Source organism: Helianthus annuus, chromosome 12 (genome assembly GCF_002127325.2).
Source record: "Helianthus annuus cultivar XRQ/B chromosome 12, HanXRQr2.0-SUNRISE, whole genome shotgun sequence".
In the NCBI taxonomy this organism is placed as follows: domain Eukaryota; kingdom Viridiplantae; phylum Streptophyta; class Magnoliopsida; order Asterales; family Asteraceae; genus Helianthus; species Helianthus annuus.
This window is the reverse complement of record NC_035444.2, coordinates 13,873,547-13,891,881: the sequence shown is the minus strand read 5'-3', so window position 1 is coordinate 13,891,881 and position 18,335 is coordinate 13,873,547. Positions and strand designations below refer to the sequence as shown.

The following is an 18,335-nucleotide window of genomic DNA, read 5'->3' as shown; positions in this document are numbered from 1 at the left end:
GATGATGATGATATCTTAGAGATTTGTTTACTATGTAAATTTGTCTTACTGTTATAAATAAATGTTGCATTTGTATGACATTGTTTTCGGTTGTCTCAGCCAATTGTATGACTATATATTTGTTTGTATGTAATGAACCCTTGCCAGATGTCCTCATATTCCATATAAAACATAGAACTTTATTAATTAAGTTATAACAATGACGTACAAAACAGATATTGGTAATATAATCAACACAAAGAATGGTGTGCACATGAACTTATGATAAGTTTACTTAGCCAGTTCCACCAAGAACAGCCTTGAGCGCCTTCACAGTTGCATCATCAAGGAAAGTAGTCGCCTCCACCAATTTCGACGGCAAATCATTAGCAAACAATGCGAAATCAAGAATCTGTAGGCCCGGTGTCGCGCTACTGAAGCTCGCATATGCAACCGCGGTAACACCACCAGCATTCACCTGAAAATGCAACAACCCTTGAGGAAACAACATAATATCACCCTTCTTTAATGTCTTCACGTAAACCGTATTAGCCGAGGAGATAAAACCGGCTTGAATAAACCCTTGTGTCACCAAAAGGAGCTCAGAACCACCCGGGTGTGTGTGCATTGGGATCACACCACCAACGGCTACATCCAACCGGGCAATGGAGATCCCGAGCCCATTCACACCGGGGAATTGCTCAGTAAATGCTGGAGTGACGGCGGCTTTGATGATGTTGGAAGTGTTTCCAGCAGAGCCTACACCAGATGACATAAAGTCATCTACGGTTACTGTCGCGGCAGGCTTGCAAGAATAGCCTGCTGGGCTTTCTGGACCTTTCAGGTCCGCAACACAAAAGTCTTGCACCGCGGCATTTGCGGAGAAGGTGAGGAGAGAGCATAGGATGAAGAGAATGTGAATCATTTTCAAGATTTTTGTATAAATTAAAGGTTGATGAGAATGATGGGATTTTGTGGTATGCTGGAGTAGGGTTATATAGTGAGGATATTTTTTTTCTTTTTGAAAGGATATTATGAGTGTGGTTTAGGGTAAGTTGAAAGGGAGAACCATGCAAAGCAAGTACAACCGTCGGATCAGGTTACATAAAAAGTGAATATGCAAGCTGGTGTGGTAGTGACCTCCATGTGTTTTAATATAGACAAGAACAGGTTATACCTTTTTTGTTAAAAGAAAGTTGGTATAAATAAAGCCAATATTTATATTTGCTAAGATTTTACAATGATTGGTAGTTATTTATCTCTCTTTTTTACCATGAATTCTTGATTGTTTGGCAAACTAATAGGGGTAGCGCGTTCCACTAGTGATAGTTTTTCATCACTCACAACACCCAATCAAGTTTCGTCACGTCATCGAGCTTCATTCTATAATTAGGGATGAATTTTACTAGGGGTACCCATCACTGGCTCAAAATTTACTAATCTTCATCATCGCAGTGTTCATCACTACAGTCTTCATCAATCTTCACGCGTTGAGGCTACAACGCGTTTTCAAGTTCACGCGTGATGAAGGTGGGTGGCGGTAGTGTTCCACGAGGTTCCATGCGTGGTTACCGTCCCACCACGTAGCGCCCCGACCGGCCTTATATACAGAGTTTTTGATTTGGATCACTGACGGATCACTAGAGTCCCTAAGCTTTATCACACTCTCAAGATGTCACTAATCTATAATGCTATGGACGGTTTTCAAGTTATTTTATTTTGTAATATTTTAAGTCGAACCAAATTGAATTAGAATTAGAAAAAAAGGTAAACTAAATTCGAGTTGATTTGTATAAACCGAGAAACAAACAAATAAAATTAAGATTAAATCAAATAAATGATATATAATAAATAAAAAATGTATTTTTATAAAAGAATAAATTATATATATAGTTTGAATTCATATATTGGGTCGAACCCGTTCGAAAATCACAAATTCAAATTCATTTAAAAAACAAATTCATAATTCAATTTAGATGCTAACCTGGTTTTAAAATTCGAAAACCGAATTCGAGTTTATAATTTGAATTCGGTATGGTTTGAGTTTTGGTCTTTTCAATTTCATGCCTGGTTTAAAAAACTAACAGCACGATACGATCCTCTGATAGATTTCTTAGTTTTAGGTTTTGTGACAAATAGTTTATAGGTGGGTGGTGATCCTTTCTATCATACAAGGTTTAATCTTCTACATCATTAAGCTTTATATTCACCAATGGGGTTAGTGACAGCATTTAGAAACACTTTGGATTTAGAGGTTTTGGCTTCGACAATAGCATTAAAGAAATTCGTTTAAAATAGATATAAGCTCTATATTCTAGACCAAAAAGAGAAACACTTTGTTTCACCTCTATTAATGCGCACTTATACAAGATAAGAATCCTGTTACCTAGAGCATTAGTTTGTGACAGGGAGTTCTGAAAATTCACGAACTTGTATTTTGCGCAAATTAGATTAAAAAGTAAGACCATGTGTAGTGGTAAGCCAAGTGAAATGTCATTTTTCCGCCACGTGTCGTCCACATTATCAAAGGAATTTCACTAGGTAAAATGGTGTAGTGGTGAGGCATGTGAAATTAGTAGGTTTGGATTTGAAAAAAAAGGGATTGGGTAACATACCAGCCAACGGCTAGTTTCCTTGATTTGCACAAAATTGACCTCATGGTTTGAACAACGAAGGGGAGCCCATTTTATCGTTTCATACGAGGTGGGGCGGTGGTAGGCCTCGTAGTTTGCTCATTGTTGTCCCAACAATGTACCATTACAATTGGTCTAAGTAAGCTAAACAATTGGTTAAACTTATAGAAATACGACTTTTGATTTGCTCAACTTTAACTTAATAGGTTATTTCTAATGTTAACGGTTTTGGTTTTTCTTTGAAAGCACATGAATCGTTACGCGTTATTCAAACATTTAATTCCAAAACTGTGTAGGACAACCTTTCATAAAATAAAATAACAATATTATTAATTAAATAAATCGTTCATTAACACTTCGCTGGCACGTATACGATCACGGTCTACCATCTTCTTCTTTGGGCGGGACGACTCGGCATCAAGTTCGTTATACACCGACACAAAATATTTTAGCGTCTCATTGTCGGAAGACGACTCGGTATCGCTATCGCTAGACATCGGAAACGTCGAATCCTTACGGAAATCCATTTGAGAAAGATGTAGATTGTGTGAAATGGGTTTAAAATGGTTTAAAGATGTAGGTTGGTGTGTGTAAAATGATTTAAAATGGAGATATAAATAGATAAAAGGGTTTAAAGGTTGTTTTTTCTATTGAATTTAACCGTTATTCAACGGTCAAAAAGCAAGCAACGTTCGAATTTTTCAAACTTTTCAACGCATTTAAAAAATAACGCGTTATGCACATGGTGGTGGCGGTGTTTGTTATTGTTTTACGCGTGATGGGGTGACCATCACGGACCACCCCGCCTCCCCTAAGGAAGAAGTGAAAGAGCCCCAAAGAAGGGTCCATGACTTCTATTGAAGTTGTTCATGTACCTTCATAGTGTCAGACAGCTGGCTGACACCCTCTCATTGGTCATTGTTTTTTGTATTCTACTTTTAAATCTTAAACTTTGTTAATATACGTGTTTAGCTCTTCTGTTTAAAAAAAAATTATTTTTATTGGTTAACTTTGTTTATATGAATGTTCAGTCCCTCTACTTTAACTTTAGTACTGGATATGTTTAACCATTCTACTTTTATTCCTTTTTGTAGTTAATCGTGGCTTTTTGTATTTTGTTTTTAAACACTCAACCTCGCTAATATACGTGTTTAACCTCTCTATTTTTATAATAGCTTTCTTTTTATTGGTTAACTTTGTTTATATGCGTGTTTAGTCCCTATCCTTAGTGTACATGTTTAGTCCCTCTACTTTTATTCCTTTAGTATTTCATCTTTTAGCTTTTCCCCTTGCTACCATGACGAACCAACCCGAGGGATTGGTGGACAAACGCTACTACTCCTAGATTTTAATAAAGTTACTCTATCACGAGAGTATTTTTACCTATGTCTCGATGTAATTTTTATTAAGAATGTGTTATGAGTAGTATGTTCAAGCAACCAAACACGACCGTACATGTTATCAAACTGAGAAATATTCCGGTTACCGCCCTACAACGCGGACGGGCATAAAACTACTTAAATCTAAAAGGCATAGACCTAATATGCGTTTTCAAAGCGGTTCTTATAGCGCAAAGTACATAATCTACTTCAATATCAAAATTTTTAATTAGGCAATATACTCTCTTTAAGTAACCTTATAGATCTCAACTTAACCACTACTTCGAGTATATAAAGCTAGAAAACCTTTGGTTTCACTAACTAAAGCCTATTCTAATAGTATGTTATTGAAGTTGGAACAAGTATAATGTAAGCCTATTTTACATCAACTAAAAAGTAAACAAACCAAACATGCATGTTAGCTAATAGTCCAAGGACGAAACCTATAACTTTAAAAACAAATATCAAAACCCATTCTAGCCCACTAACTATCCATTTTATAGTTTGAATGACTTATTATTCCCATTGACCGTACCGCTGTACTCCTCCTCCCCTCCTCCGCCGTACTCCACTTTCCGGCGTCATCTCCGCCACATATCCGATGCTAACAATCTAAATCACACGTCTCCATCTCTAATTTCCACCACACGATGTCGGTTCACGATCAAGCAGCTGTCGCAGTTCTCTCGCAAGTAGCCCTAGCCGCTGACGGTGCAGTTCTCGGTCTAGCGTTATCGTACATTGCAGTCCGCAGCGTCATCAAGTACAAGACGACGTCTTTTGCCTTGAACAAAGTGAAGAAAGCACCTTCGGTCAGCGTTTCCGATCTCCGTTCTGTTCTCTCTAATTCTTCCGAACATGATGCCGATACGAGTAGTTCGAGTGATGAGAAGCTCGTGATTGTTAGAGGCGTTGTGGAGACGAAGTCTGCTGTTAATGGAAACTGGAAGAAACAGAATATTTTGGTGTCTCATGAGTCGAATGAGAAGGCGGTTATCTTGCAGAGGACTCAAACGGTATATGTTGTTTGTTTCAGGAGTTTTTTGTTCGTTTTGATATGAATTTGTTAGAGGTTTTGTGATTCTGAACTTAAATTTGTTTATATATTGGTTTATTAGAGATGTGATTAAATTAGGTCAAATGAACAACTTAGTTTGTTATGCAAAATTGCTCAACTAATAGCTAAGATGATGTTGCCCCTTTTAATTTAGTTCTAGGTAGCTATTGTAGACTTGTTACGGGCTTTCGGCTGTGTTAGACATGTTTTTGGCTGGTTTAGAGTTTAGACTGTTTTAGGCCGGTTCAGACTTGCCTGTTGCTGCGCTCAAGGTGTTTTGGTACGCCTTAACTGGCTTCGTAGTTTGTTATGAAAATTCACTCAACTAATGGCTAGCATGATGTTGCATTTATAATTTAGTTTCAGGTAACCATAACAAGCCATTTTTAGCTGTTGTAGGCCTGATTTTGGCTGGTTTAGACTGGTTTGGGCCGGTTCAGACAGGCTTTTGGCAGGTTCAGGATGTTATTTCTATGTTTTTTGTGCTTTTGCTCATTGCTGCACTTAAGGCGTTTTTGGTGCGCTTCGCCTTGTCACTGATGCTTATGACTACTATGATTTCTTTTTTATATCTAGAATTGATGTGTTGCTTATATAAATAGCGGGAATTAGTGGCGAAGCTTGAGATTTCCGACCAGGGGGCGGAAGTCACCGGACCTAAAAATTTCAATAAAACCGAGGGGTCGAAAACGTAGATACCCAAAAATTTCTATACGAAAACTACATACTGTCCACTACTGAGCGAAAAGTTTGGGGGGTCGGCCGCCCCCTCCCGCCCTACTTAAGCTGCGCCAATGGCGGGAATAACTTGACTGGCTTCTTAGCTTGTTATGCAAAATTTCTCAACTAATAGCTAGAAAGAAGTATGTTTTTTATAGTTCAGTTCCAGGTAGCCAAAACAAGTTCTCTTTTAGCTGTTTAGACTTGTTTCTGGCTGTTTTAGACTTGCTTTCGTCTGTTTTAGATGTTTTTTTTGGCTGGTTTAGACTGTTTACAGGTTTTGACTACTATGACGTAGTTATAACTTATATCCAGATTTGATGCTCATATAGATAGCAGGACTAGGCCAATAGCTTGACTAGCGTTTTGGTTGATCTATTAAATATTTCTGCATCTGTGATTTCTAGTTTAAAATATGAATTACAATTACCTTGAATTCTTGTAGTGTATATACAACGAATGGAGAGGATTTTTTGGATGGACTTCAGATTTTCGTTCCTTGTTTGCAAGACACTGGAAACAGCAAGAAACTTCATCACTAAGAACGGTAACTTTAACAATCTTGTTACTTAAAGAGTTATTTGTTAGTAGTTATCTGTTGACATGCCAGTTCCTCCTGTAGAGTTCAAGCGGCTCAAACATTAGGACGTATCAATGTGAATACACTTCTTTGGCATTATCTTCTTATATAGAAAACACAAAAATGAATGACATTAAACAGTGTCTGTGAACACTAAACCCCAATAAATAAATATTCAGTATATTAATGACCTTGATTGAATAACTTTTTTGTTCTCGACTAGGCTAATGGTATAAAATAATAATCTCATTAGATACAGCAAATAATAACTTTATAAACTTGTTGTAAGGTAAGTAATATTCATTAAATATGTTAAAACCTTCTATATATATCACATAGTCCCATAATATTAATCTCTCTTGATTGTCATCTTCATCCGTAAGTGATGCCATGAACATTTTCAGTTAGATATTTATAAATCTGCTCTACATTTGTGGCGTTACTGTAGTGTAGGTCAAAAATCACCTCTTTCAATCTATGAATGACTTCAATATCACCAGTCTCTTGTTTGAGAGGCATACCCTCAGATCACATTTTTCAGTATTGTAAACAATTAGCAATAGATGTTCCCTTCACATCAATATTCCAAGCAATATTAATTAATAAAATCAATAGCATCCAGTATATTGATTATTTCGGATTAGTGTGCTACTTAGACATGATACAGGGTTTTTTGTATGGTGCTTAGTTACCTGTTAATTTTAGTTTCTGTTTTTTATAATACGTAAACGGTAAATGTACAACAATTACTATTATTGTTTTATTCTTTACTTTCCTATTTGTTATATTATTATAAAGTGACCCCGGTTCACACTACAGTCGTCCGATCTACACCAACCATTACTGCCTCCAACTATCTCATAATTGCAACAACTTTACTCGAATGTTTTTCTTTCTTTAATGAACTTCAATAATCTACTCACTTCAGAAATCAGAATTTATCATGATATTCATAATTTTTTTTATGGATAGATTCCTTTTATCCTTGTTGATGGGGGACATTGGCCACAATCTGATTATCTGACTGTAAACTTGGATGGCTCAAAGCATCCTTTACCTCTTACAACTGTATACCACAATTTGCAGCCCATTAGTGCTTCTCCTTACACCTTCCTCCAGGCATTTTTCGGTCACGAGTATCCCGTAAGCCCATACATTAATTAATCTTCATGGTTTATCTTAGTCATAGTTGTCGATAGCGAATAGCGACAAATAGCAACAAGGCACCTATAGGCTACGTAGCGAATAGCGACGGCTATTTTATAAATAGCGATTACACTAGAAAAAGAATTTTGAAAATTTTTATATGTATATCACATCAAAATACCTTTGTATATATGCTATTTTACATGTATATTTAACAAAAACCTATAAATCCAGCTATTTTATAGCTATATCTAATTGCTATTTACATCAAAAAAAAAAAAAAAAAAAACAATCGCTATCATCGCTATTTGTCGCTATGACCCATATAGCGACACTACGTCGCATCGCTACATAGCGCGCTATAGCGGTCGCTATAGCCGCTATTAACAACTATGATCTTAGTTTCATTTGATCTTGGTTTTCTTATATCTTTCTTGGTGGTGTTGAAGGTTGGGCTTCTTGATGAAGAGAAAATTCTACCAGTCGGAAAGGAAATCACTGCAGTTGGTCTAGTCAGCTTGAAAAATGGAACTCCTGAAGTGTCGGCATGCAATGATCTACCTTTTTTCCTGTAAGGATAATTCTGCAGATTGAATTTAGCATCGAACTAACGATATTGATTTCTGATATGCCCTTGTAGCTCTGGGTGGCTGATACATGACACTGAAAAACCAGGTTTTGGGTTGCCATATTTAAACCTGTTTAATGAATGGGTCGTGTTCGGGTTGACCTGCTTAACCTGTTTAATCAAGCAGATCGACCCGCCAACCTATTTACGACCCGTTTTACCTATTTAATAGCGATGATAGAGAGTGCTATAGCGAATAGCGTACTGATGGATCATCGCTATCTGATGTTTTGCGCTCAATAGCCTGAGATAGCGACGCTTTGGGTTTTTTTTAAATATATTAAAAACCGAATTTCTAGGCATTTTAACCGACCAAACAGCTGTAATCTTCACTAATTGCATAAAAAAACCTTAAATTCGTGAATAAAACCCAAATTTAGTTAAAAAAAATTAATACGTTATCGCTAAACATCAAATAGCTCTCGGTATCACTACGTAGCATATAGGTAGCTTGTCGCTATTTACCGCTATTCGCTATTAACAACCATAGTTATTAAAAGCCATCGCCTCTAGCACCTAGGCCCATTTTTCAGGCGAGGCGAGGCAGTTGCGCTTTAAGTCGAGGAAATTGCGCTTTAATTCTCCAGGTGATGGTTCAGGCGCACATTCCGGCGGGATTCCTAGATTCCCAAATAGTTTCCGGCCAAATTCTCTAAATTCCGACAAGATTCTAGCTAGATTTCTACTTTTATCCAAAGAAAACTACTTTTCTACACTAATACACTAATGTTTTTAGAACTTTTAGTTCTAAAAAGATAATATATAGTTTTATATAATAGAATCTGTTTATTTTATTTGAAGAATAGTATTCTTTTTAGGGGTGTTCATCGAATCGAATATCGAATTTTCGAATTATTCGAATCGAATTGTTCGAATAATTTTTATTTTTCTTTGAATTCGTATTCGATTCGAATTCGATTAAAACCTATCGAATTCGAATCGAATTCGTATTCGAATAAAAAAACCCAATTCGTATTCGATTCGTATTCGATTAAAATTTCGAATTCGAATCGAATTCGAATAAATTCGATTTAATTCAGATTCTTTAAAACATGTAAAGAACTATAAAAATGAAACATAAATTTTAAAGCAGCCATAAAACACGATATCACATTAAAAAGTTTCAAATAAAATACCACAAGTCTAAAATTCAAAACTAGAAGCCGGGAATAATCACTCCACATTATAAGTTAATATTTTTATGCTTAGAAATCTATTGATAGATTTGTTAATTAGGTTTTACTTATGGGTCATGTAATGGCTAATTTTAATACTTGGAAAAAAATAGAAAAGAATTTATAGTATTGCTTAATAAAAGTTATAAATTTTGTTATATATAAAAATAATAATTAAAAATGTATAATTTTTATTCGAATTTCGAATCGAATCGAATTTGAAATTATAAATTCGTATTCGATTTACTTGACTCGAATTGAATCGAATTCGAATTCTTATAATCGAAACGAATTCTTGATAATCGAATCGAATTTAAACCAATTTCGAATTTTTCGAATTCGAAACGAATCCTGAACACCCCTAATTCTTTTTCTAATACATAATATATTTTTAACTTTTTTTTCATTGTGCGCTTAATTTTTCTCAGGCCCTCGCTTTTTTTGCGCTTTGCGCCCAGGCCCCAGGCGAGGCCTATGCGCCTTGAGTGCGCTTAGCGCCTTTAATAACTACGTTAACAACTATGTGTATAAGTACCCACCAACCCATTTTAACACATTTTCAACTTGATTACAAGTTTACTACCTGTCTTTGACACGAATAAATATATGCGGGTCATGTTTAGGTTCAACAATTTAACCTACCAACGAGACACGATTGAGACCCTGGTCGTAAGTAAGAAAGTAGCAAACCAACTTTTTTCTAGAACGGCAAACTCACACACTCTCTAATACACCTTTGTCATTTGGTAATTAAGTAGCTAACCTACTGTTTTTTTTTTTTGCAAGATCAAATATGAACAAAGCTCAAATGGTAATGGAACTTGACTTTAGGACAAAAGTTTTGTTTTGGAGTGGAATTGTTGTCGGCTCACTAGCAACTGGTATCCTCGGCTATGCTATCGTAAGGTATTGTAGCGATTTACTCCAAAATGTGGTTTAATGTCTTTAGCTATGTTAAGATTGTTGTGTACCGTTATCAGGAACTGGAACAGATTTAAAGAATGGAGACAGCGAAGGCAGATTCAGCGGCAAAATGCTGCAGAGGAAAATAATGAAGCCGAAGCTGATGTGGCAGCAGAAGAGGATATCGGTGAAGTTCCAGAAGGGCAGTTGTGTGTGATCTGCTTGATGAGACAACGACGGTCTGCATTTGTACCTTGTGGGCATTTAGTCTGTTGTCCACGATGCGCACTTTCAGTTGAGCGGGATTTGTCTCCCAAATGCCCGGTTTGCAGACAGACGATTCACAGTTCGGTCAGGATATATGAATCTTGAGGCATGATTAGGTTTTGGTTTGGGGTTTGAGGTGGTTATAGTCGGGTGAAAAAAGAATGTAGATATGTGCATACTCTATAACTCTATTGGTGATGGGTTTTGGACTTTCTTTGATGTATAAATATTGCATTAGATCAATAGCTAAATTTCACTTTTAGCTCTTGAGATACATATGGTTTGCGGAATGTAACTAAGAGCATCCGCAACGCTGGTGATGTACTGATGTGGCAGCGTTTGGATTTCAAAACTTTCCCCATTGTGGCGTTCGTTCGCACCACTCGTTTGGAATTGCAAACCCCTTTCAAATGAGAGATTGGCTCCCTACACAAACAATTAATATGTTATATTAATATTTTTTACATAACAAGTGTGTTTGAAAAAAGATAGTAACATTGTGTGAGATATGAGTGTTTTTAAAGAATGCTTGGAATTTGATGTGGCATTTTGTGCGTTTAGAGCATCTACATTAACAAACCTCCACCTATGCCACCACACCAGATAATGTGTATGTGCGAGACAATCCCGTCCCATGGTCTGCCTCTTTGTTTCTGCACTCTGGACGCACACTCCAGACAAGCTTTACAACAACCTGAGGTCCGCCACCTCGGTTTGTAGCTTCAGACCTCATACAAACGTCACTGATGTGGTTCGGTACCGGTACCGGGTACCATTTGCTCATCCCTAGTTGTAAGAATCACTAGGTGCTAGTCGGCCAGTGGGGTACCGACAAGCGATTACTTGGATTGAAATTTTATATGTAACTTTCAGTTTTATATGTATATACACATTTTGTATGTATTTTTTTTAAGTAGACATGTTTAGTTGTTTATCCACCTAACTCGTATCATATTAAGCAATTCCTGAGATACAAACATGTTTGCGTTTAAGTGGATAAACAATACCAGTAATTGACGTGAATTGTTTAAAACTGAGTATGTATTAAAGCTTAACGGTGCAACCGATATGTCTAAAAGAAACTGATATGATCATCTTGCACAATTCTCACAAAAAGATTGATTGTAAATAGTTTACATTTCATTTTATTGCTTTACATTTCAAAATCAAAAAGATTTGCAGTGTGTTTTAACTTAAAGTTTGTAAAAGCCAGAAAGATCTTATATTTCAACTTATTTTCGATAACAGATGTTGGAATACTAATCTTTTATCAAAACTGATGAATGAGTTTTTGCACAACTAGCTAAGGGCTTATTTGAAAGATTGATTTTGAAAATGGCATAAAGTGAAAAACTTGGATTGAACAAAAATGTTAAAAACTGGAATTTCATCACGAAATGTTAAACTAAGGTCATTAATTTGTACTTGGGGAAACAAGATTTTTGAAAACAACAGATTGTTGCAGACTTAAACATTAAACCAAGGTCATTAACTTGGACTTGGTTAAACGGACGTGTGTGAAAGTTGATTGTTTGAAATTGAAAACAATGGACATCAAACACATGAGATATCCCACACGCAGGAGTCCTACAGAGGACTCATGCGCGCACATGAGTCCTATAGAGGACCCACCTCTTCAGTAGTGTTTGGCTTATATAACAAGAGTTAGAAAAAGAGTGAAGTAAGCGATTACATAACTATTTTGTGTATCATAAAGTAGAGAATAACTACACTTGATAGATCTGATACAATAACCGAACAATTCAGAACTATATACGAATGATTCTATGATTCACAAGGTTTTTAATCTGTTTTCCGTAGAGAACAAAATGAAACGGGCTGCCCTTTCCACCATAATCCAACAGACCGATCTTCAACTCGCATTTCCCAGCGACTGTCGTACTTTCTCAACAGCGCACGCGCTTGATCCACAACATCATCTGCAAACGCGTGTTTGACAAACCCCACACCGTTCATCCTCTCGCCCCATTTCTCTTTCCTTTCATTCATCTCACACATGCTAATCAATGCTTTCGCAGCTTCACCTTCTACAACTCTTCTTTCTTCCATGTCTCTCCCTTTAAACGCCACACTTGTCGAGTCCAAAAAGCTCCATAAATAGTCTAACCTTCGAGCGAATCCTGAATCGAAGCTGCTGCAGTTGTCGCAGCTGCAGTCCATGTTATTATCACTCAAAATCACTCCTTGAGGACTCATATTTCGCATCAACTTCAAGAACTCAGTTCTGTCGTCTGGTTCGTTATGACTGATGCCGTGCAATCTAAACTGAGCGCAGACGATTAAAGTTTCGTCTTCGGAGAAACTAATGGCGTCCGCATTTAGATTTCGCAAAGGAATATTGTCCAGTTTGTTAAACTGTAAATTAATATCGACATCTTTAGCAAAACGGAGAATGTTAGAGGCGAAGTCGTAGCCAGGTGGACAGCTTGCAAAGGGAAGTTGATGGTTGTCGAGCGTTGGTGGGACGACAGTTATTCGAACCAGCGGTGGTGGGCCACCTGGTCTACGACTCAGCGCTTCTAGAAGCGTGGGCCATTGGAACCCATGAGAGACACCAATATCTAGTATGTGAAGCGCGTTGCACGAACCATGATCTTGCTCTGACAACACCTGGAGGACCGCGTTGTTAGCAATATTGTTAGGGATAGTAAACCATGGATTAATGTCGTTAAAATAGATTAGAGATTGTTTAAAGAGTTTCGGCGTTGATGTGGTGAAACTTGGTGCTTTCTCTAATCGACCATCCGGTCTGTGCGGATACTGATAGCAATGAAGGTGGTGGAGGAGGGCTTGCATCCCGTGTGCTGCCAGCCTGTAATTGGCGTCCCCACTTGGGGACGCCAATTCATTTAGAACAAACAGGAGGTGTTGTACACGTGTCATGTTTCCAGTTGTGATCGCTGCAGCACACGGGTTCAGCAACTGTTCTGCCCACCGGCCGTTTTTGTTACTACCAATGTTGTTATCACCCTTTGCTGATTTTCCGGCGCCTTTCTTGTTTCCGGATGAATTTTTCCCAACACGTGGCGTATGATCCTCGGGTGCTTTCTGTTTCTTCGACAGCTCAGACGCCGCCTGTTGTGGCTGATCCGTAATAAAGAGATCAACAATAGGTGAAGAAGAAGATGAAGATGAAATAGTTTTAGCATCAATGGGGTCCAAACCGAACCAAGGATCATCCATGGTGCAATATAGATCATCTAGGATTAATGGCGAGTGCAGCGTTGAATCATCTAACCAACCCAAGATTTGATCCGGGTTCAGATCCGGATCCGGTTCTCCAAACGACATGGTTTCAGACATTGGAGTTGTGTTTAGTGGAAAACAAGGTAAGAACTTAGAACATTGAACAATGCTTGACCATATGTGGTTGATCATTTATGTGCTGTGTTATGGAATATATGATATTGTCTTAAATGAGTAATTTGATTTGTAAATATGTAAACAGGACGGCAGTTCTGTTTTCTTGTTTAGATAATTAGCAATTAACAAATGAGTAAATATTATTTGAGTTTAGTTATTCCCGTCTTATTAGCAATTAATTAATGAGTAAATATTGTTTGAGTTTAGTAGCGAATATAGTATTCTTGTCCTGGTTCTCGTATCATATATTGTTCGGTTTTTAAACAGTTGACTATTTGTGTGTATTAGATAATGTTATCATGTTTCAGCTAAATTAAGATTGCAATATATTATAAGGTATAATTTTAAGATGCATGTAGGAACTCAAGTGGCACATGGTCTCATATTTAATAAGGGTGTTAGGAGTGGTTAAACACCTTAGAGTGGCAAATCAAAAAACGACCAATGAGAGTGTGTCATGTCAAAGTGGAAAACTATGTTCCAAAGTGTTGACAATGGTTAGACACTTGGTGAAGTGGTAAACTATTTTTTTTTTAAAAAAAAGAAAAAGGTTTGATTGGTTGAGATTGGCATGGACCCCACCCCACACACCCTCCTCTCTCTCCTATCCTTCCTCCCCGCATCGGCATGGCATCACCGCACAAACCAGTCAAAATCGGCAAACATCTTGCTGGCGGTGGTTTACCGCGTCGGTAAACTCGTTTGCCGAGTGTTGCCGATCACCACTCCTAACACCCTAAGAAATATTCCTTCGTATACTCATACTAAATTAGGCTCTTTTATCTTAGAGATTTGTTTCATGTATCATGTGTGGGTGTTCGGGGGCAAAAGTGAAAGTGCACGAATTTTAATGTTATTTTACTAATTTCGTGAAAATAACGTTAAAAGAGGGGGATGGTTAATCATGCATCATGTGGTGGCATTTATAGTCGAAAGACAAGGGGTACATGCACTAATCGGCATTTGTCTCAATTGTTGAGTGTTATGTGCCTTATGTCCAAGGCTTGATGCAAAACTACTATCGAGCTGGGGGTCTCATTGGAAGCAGTCTCTCTATTCCTACGCGGTAGAGGTAAGGCTGTCTACATCTCACCCTCCTCAGACCCTACCTTAGCTTTGCTATTGGTGGGATATACTGAGTATGATGATCATGGCCGGCCCTGGGGGTGGGCGGGGAGGACCACCGGTCAGGGCCGATATTTTGAGGGGCAAGTTTCTTATGAAAAAACCCGATATGTGTATGTAAAATATTTTATAATAGGGTACACCCATACAAACACCAACATATAGCCCCCTTACAAAACTATTCTTATGATTTAGATTAGTTATTAACCTCTTTGGCATTAGGTTTAGATCTTTAGTGAGCACAATACCCAATTTCGTTAAGACCTAAGGGCACATTTTTTTCGAGCTCGAACAGGGTACACGAATTCTCGAGGCCGGCTCTGATGATGATGATATCTTAGAGATTTGTTTACTATGTAAATTTGTCTTACTGTTATAAATAAATGTTGCATTTGTATGACATTGTTTTCGGTTGTCTCAGCCAATTGTATGACTATATATTTGTTTGTATGTAATGAACCCTTGCCAGATGTCCTCATATTCCATATAAAACATAGAACTTTATTAATTAAGTTATAACAATGACGTACAAAACAGATATTGGTAATATAATCAACACAAAGAATGGTGTGCACATGAACTTATGATAAGTTTACTTAGCCAGTTCCACCAAGAACAGCCTTGAGCGCCTTCACAGTTGCATCATCAAGGAAAGTAGTCGCCTCCACCAATTTCGACGGCAAATCATTAGCAAACAATGCGAAATCAAGAATCTGTAGGCCCGGTGTCGCGCTACTGAAGCTCGCATATGCAACCGCGGTAACACCACCAGCATTCACCTGAAAATGCAACAACCCTTGAGGAAACAACATAATATCACCCTTCTTTAATGTCTTCACGTAAACCGTATTAGCCGAGGAGATAAAACCGGCTTGAATAAACCCTTGTGTCACCAAAAGGAGCTCAGAACCACCCGGGTGTGTGTGCATTGGGATCACACCACCAACGGCTACATCCAACCGGGCAATGGAGATCCCGAGCCCATTCACACCGGGGAATTGCTCAGTAAATGCTGGAGTGACGGCGGCTTTGATGATGTTGGAAGTGTTTCCAGCAGAGCCTACACCAGATGACATAAAGTCATCTACGGTTACTGTCGCGGCAGGCTTGCAAGAATAGCCTGCTGGGCTTTCTGGACCTTTCAGGTCCGCAACACAAAAGTCTTGCACCGCGGCATTTGCGGAGAAGGTGAGGAGAGAGCATAGGATGAAGAGAATGTGAATCATTTTCAAGATTTTTGTATAAATTAAAGGTTGATGAGAATGATGGGATTTTGTGGTATGCTGGAGTAGGGTTATATAGTGAGGATATTTTTTTTCTTTTTGAAAGGATATTATGAGTGTGGTTTAGGGTAAGTTGAAAGGGAGAACCATGCAAAGCAAGTACAACCGTCGGATCAGGTTACATAAAAAGTGAATATGCAAGCTGGTGTGGTAGTGACCTCCATGTGTTTTAATATAGACAAGAACAGGTTATACCTTTTTTGTTAAAAGAAAGTTGGTATAAATAAAGCCAATATTTATATTTGCTAAGATTTTACAATGATTGGTAGTTATTTATCTCTCTTTTTTACCATGAATTCTTGATTGTTTGGCAAACTAATAGGGGTAGCGCGTTCCACTAGTGATAGTTTTTCATCACTCACAACACCCAATCAAGTTTCGTCACGTCATCGAGCTTCATTCTATAATTAGGGATGAATTTTACTAGGGGTACCCATCACTGGCTCAAAATTTACTAATCTTCATCATCGCAGTGTTCATCACTACAGTCTTCATCAATCTTCACGCGTTGAGGCTACAACGCGTTTTCAAGTTCACGCGTGATGAAGGTGGGTGGCGGTAGTGTTCCACGAGGTTCCATGCGTGGTTACCGTCCCACCACGTAGCGCCCCGACCGGCCTTATATACAGAGTTTTTGATTTGGATCACTGACGGATCACTAGAGTCCCTAAGCTTTATCACACTCTCAAGATGTCACTAATCTATAATGCTATGGACGGTTTTCAAGTTATTTTATTTTGTAATATTTTAAGTCGAACCAAATTGAATTAGAATTAGAAAAAAAGGTAAACTAAATTCGAGTTGATTTGTATAAACCGAGAAACAAACAAATAAAATTAAGATTAAATCAAATAAATGATATATAATAAATAAAAATGTATTTTTATAAAAGAATAAATTATATATATAGTTTGAATTCATATATTGGGTCGAACCCGTTCGAAAATCACAAATTCAAATTCATTTAAAAAACAAATTCATAATTCAATTTAGATGCTAACCTGGTTTTAAAATTCGAAAACCGAATTCGAGTTTATAATTTGAATTCGGTATGGTTTGAGTTTTGGTCTTTTCAATTTCATGCCTGGTTTAAAAAACTAACAGCACGATACGATCCTCTGATAGATTTCTTAGTTTTAGGTTTTGTGACAAATAGTTTATAGGTGGGTGGTGATCCTTTCTATCATACAAGGTTTAATCTTCTACATCATTAAGCTTTATATTCACCAATGGGGTTAGTGACAGCATTTAGAAACACTTTGGATTTAGAGGTTTTGGCTTCGACAATAGCATTAAAGAAATTCGTTTAAAATAGATATAAGCTCTATATTCTAGACCAAAAAGAGAAACACTTTGTTTCACCTCTATTAATGCGCACTTATACAAGATAAGAATCCTGTTACCTAGAGCATTAGTTTGTGACAGGGAGTTCTGAAAATTCACGAACTTGTATTTTGCGCAAATTAGATTAAAAAGTAAGACCATGTGTAGTGGTAAGCCAAGTGAAATGTCATTTTTCCGCCACGTGTCGTCCACATTATCAAAGGAATTTCACTAGGTAAAATGGTGTAGTGGTGAGGCATGTGAAATTAGTAGGTTTGGATTTGAAAAAAAAGGGATTGGGTAACATACCAGCCAACGGCTAGTTTCCTTGATTTGCACAAAATTGACCTCATGGTTTGAACAACGAAGGGGAGCCCATTTTATCGTTTCATACGAGGTGGGGCGGTGGTAGGCCTCGTAGTTTGCTCATTGTTGTCCCAACAATGTACCATTACAATTGGTCTAAGTAAGCTAAACAATTGGTTAAACTTATAGAAATACGACTTTTGATTTGCTCAACTTTAACTTAATAGGTTATTTCTAATGTTAACGGTTTTGGTTTTTCTTTGAAAGCACATGAATCGTTACGCGTTATTCAAACATTTAATTCCAAAACTGTGTAGGACAACCTTTCATAAAATAAAATAACAATATTATTAATTAAATAAAAAACAAATTACAATACATAATCTGAAATTAAAACGGATTACAATCTAGAAATAGAAATTGCAAAGAGATTACAAAAAGAAATAA

The 18,335-nt window shown here is 37.3% G+C and overlaps 4 protein-coding genes across 4 annotated transcripts; 1 reads left to right on the top strand and 3 right to left on the bottom strand.

The window, feature by feature from the left end:
* Nucleotides 1-158: 158 nt before the first annotated feature.
* Nucleotides 159-948, bottom strand: LOC110894179 (auxin-binding protein ABP19a-like). Its single transcript, XM_035980800.1, has one exon. The coding sequence runs from the start codon at nt 902-904 to the stop codon at nt 275-277; it is 630 nt and encodes a 209-aa protein (XP_035836693.1). The 5' UTR covers nt 905-948; the 3' UTR covers nt 159-274.
* A 3,533-nt stretch (nt 949-4,481) lies between these two features.
* On the top strand, nt 4,482-10,743 carry LOC110894176 (E3 ubiquitin-protein ligase SPL2). Its single transcript, XM_022141367.2, has 6 exons — nt 4,482-5,007; nt 6,214-6,315; nt 7,321-7,491; nt 7,944-8,065; nt 10,084-10,203; nt 10,278-10,743. The coding sequence occupies exons 1-6, from the start codon at nt 4,642-4,644 to the stop codon at nt 10,570-10,572; spliced, it is 1,176 nt and encodes a 391-aa protein (XP_021997059.1). The 5' UTR covers nt 4,482-4,641; the 3' UTR covers nt 10,573-10,743.
* A 1,413-nt stretch (nt 10,744-12,156) lies between these two features.
* On the bottom strand, nt 12,157-13,829 carry LOC110896411 (protein NODULATION SIGNALING PATHWAY 1). The gene has a single exon (XM_022143774.2). The coding sequence runs from the start codon at nt 13,789-13,791 to the stop codon at nt 12,271-12,273; it is 1,521 nt and encodes a 506-aa protein (XP_021999466.1). The 5' UTR covers nt 13,792-13,829; the 3' UTR covers nt 12,157-12,270.
* Nucleotides 13,830-15,456: 1,627 nt separating this feature from the next.
* On the bottom strand, nt 15,457-16,245 carry LOC110894175 (auxin-binding protein ABP19a). Its single transcript, XM_022141366.2, has one exon. The coding sequence runs from the start codon at nt 16,200-16,202 to the stop codon at nt 15,573-15,575; it is 630 nt and encodes a 209-aa protein (XP_021997058.1). The 5' UTR covers nt 16,203-16,245; the 3' UTR covers nt 15,457-15,572.
* Nucleotides 16,246-18,335: the final 2,090 nt, after the last annotated feature.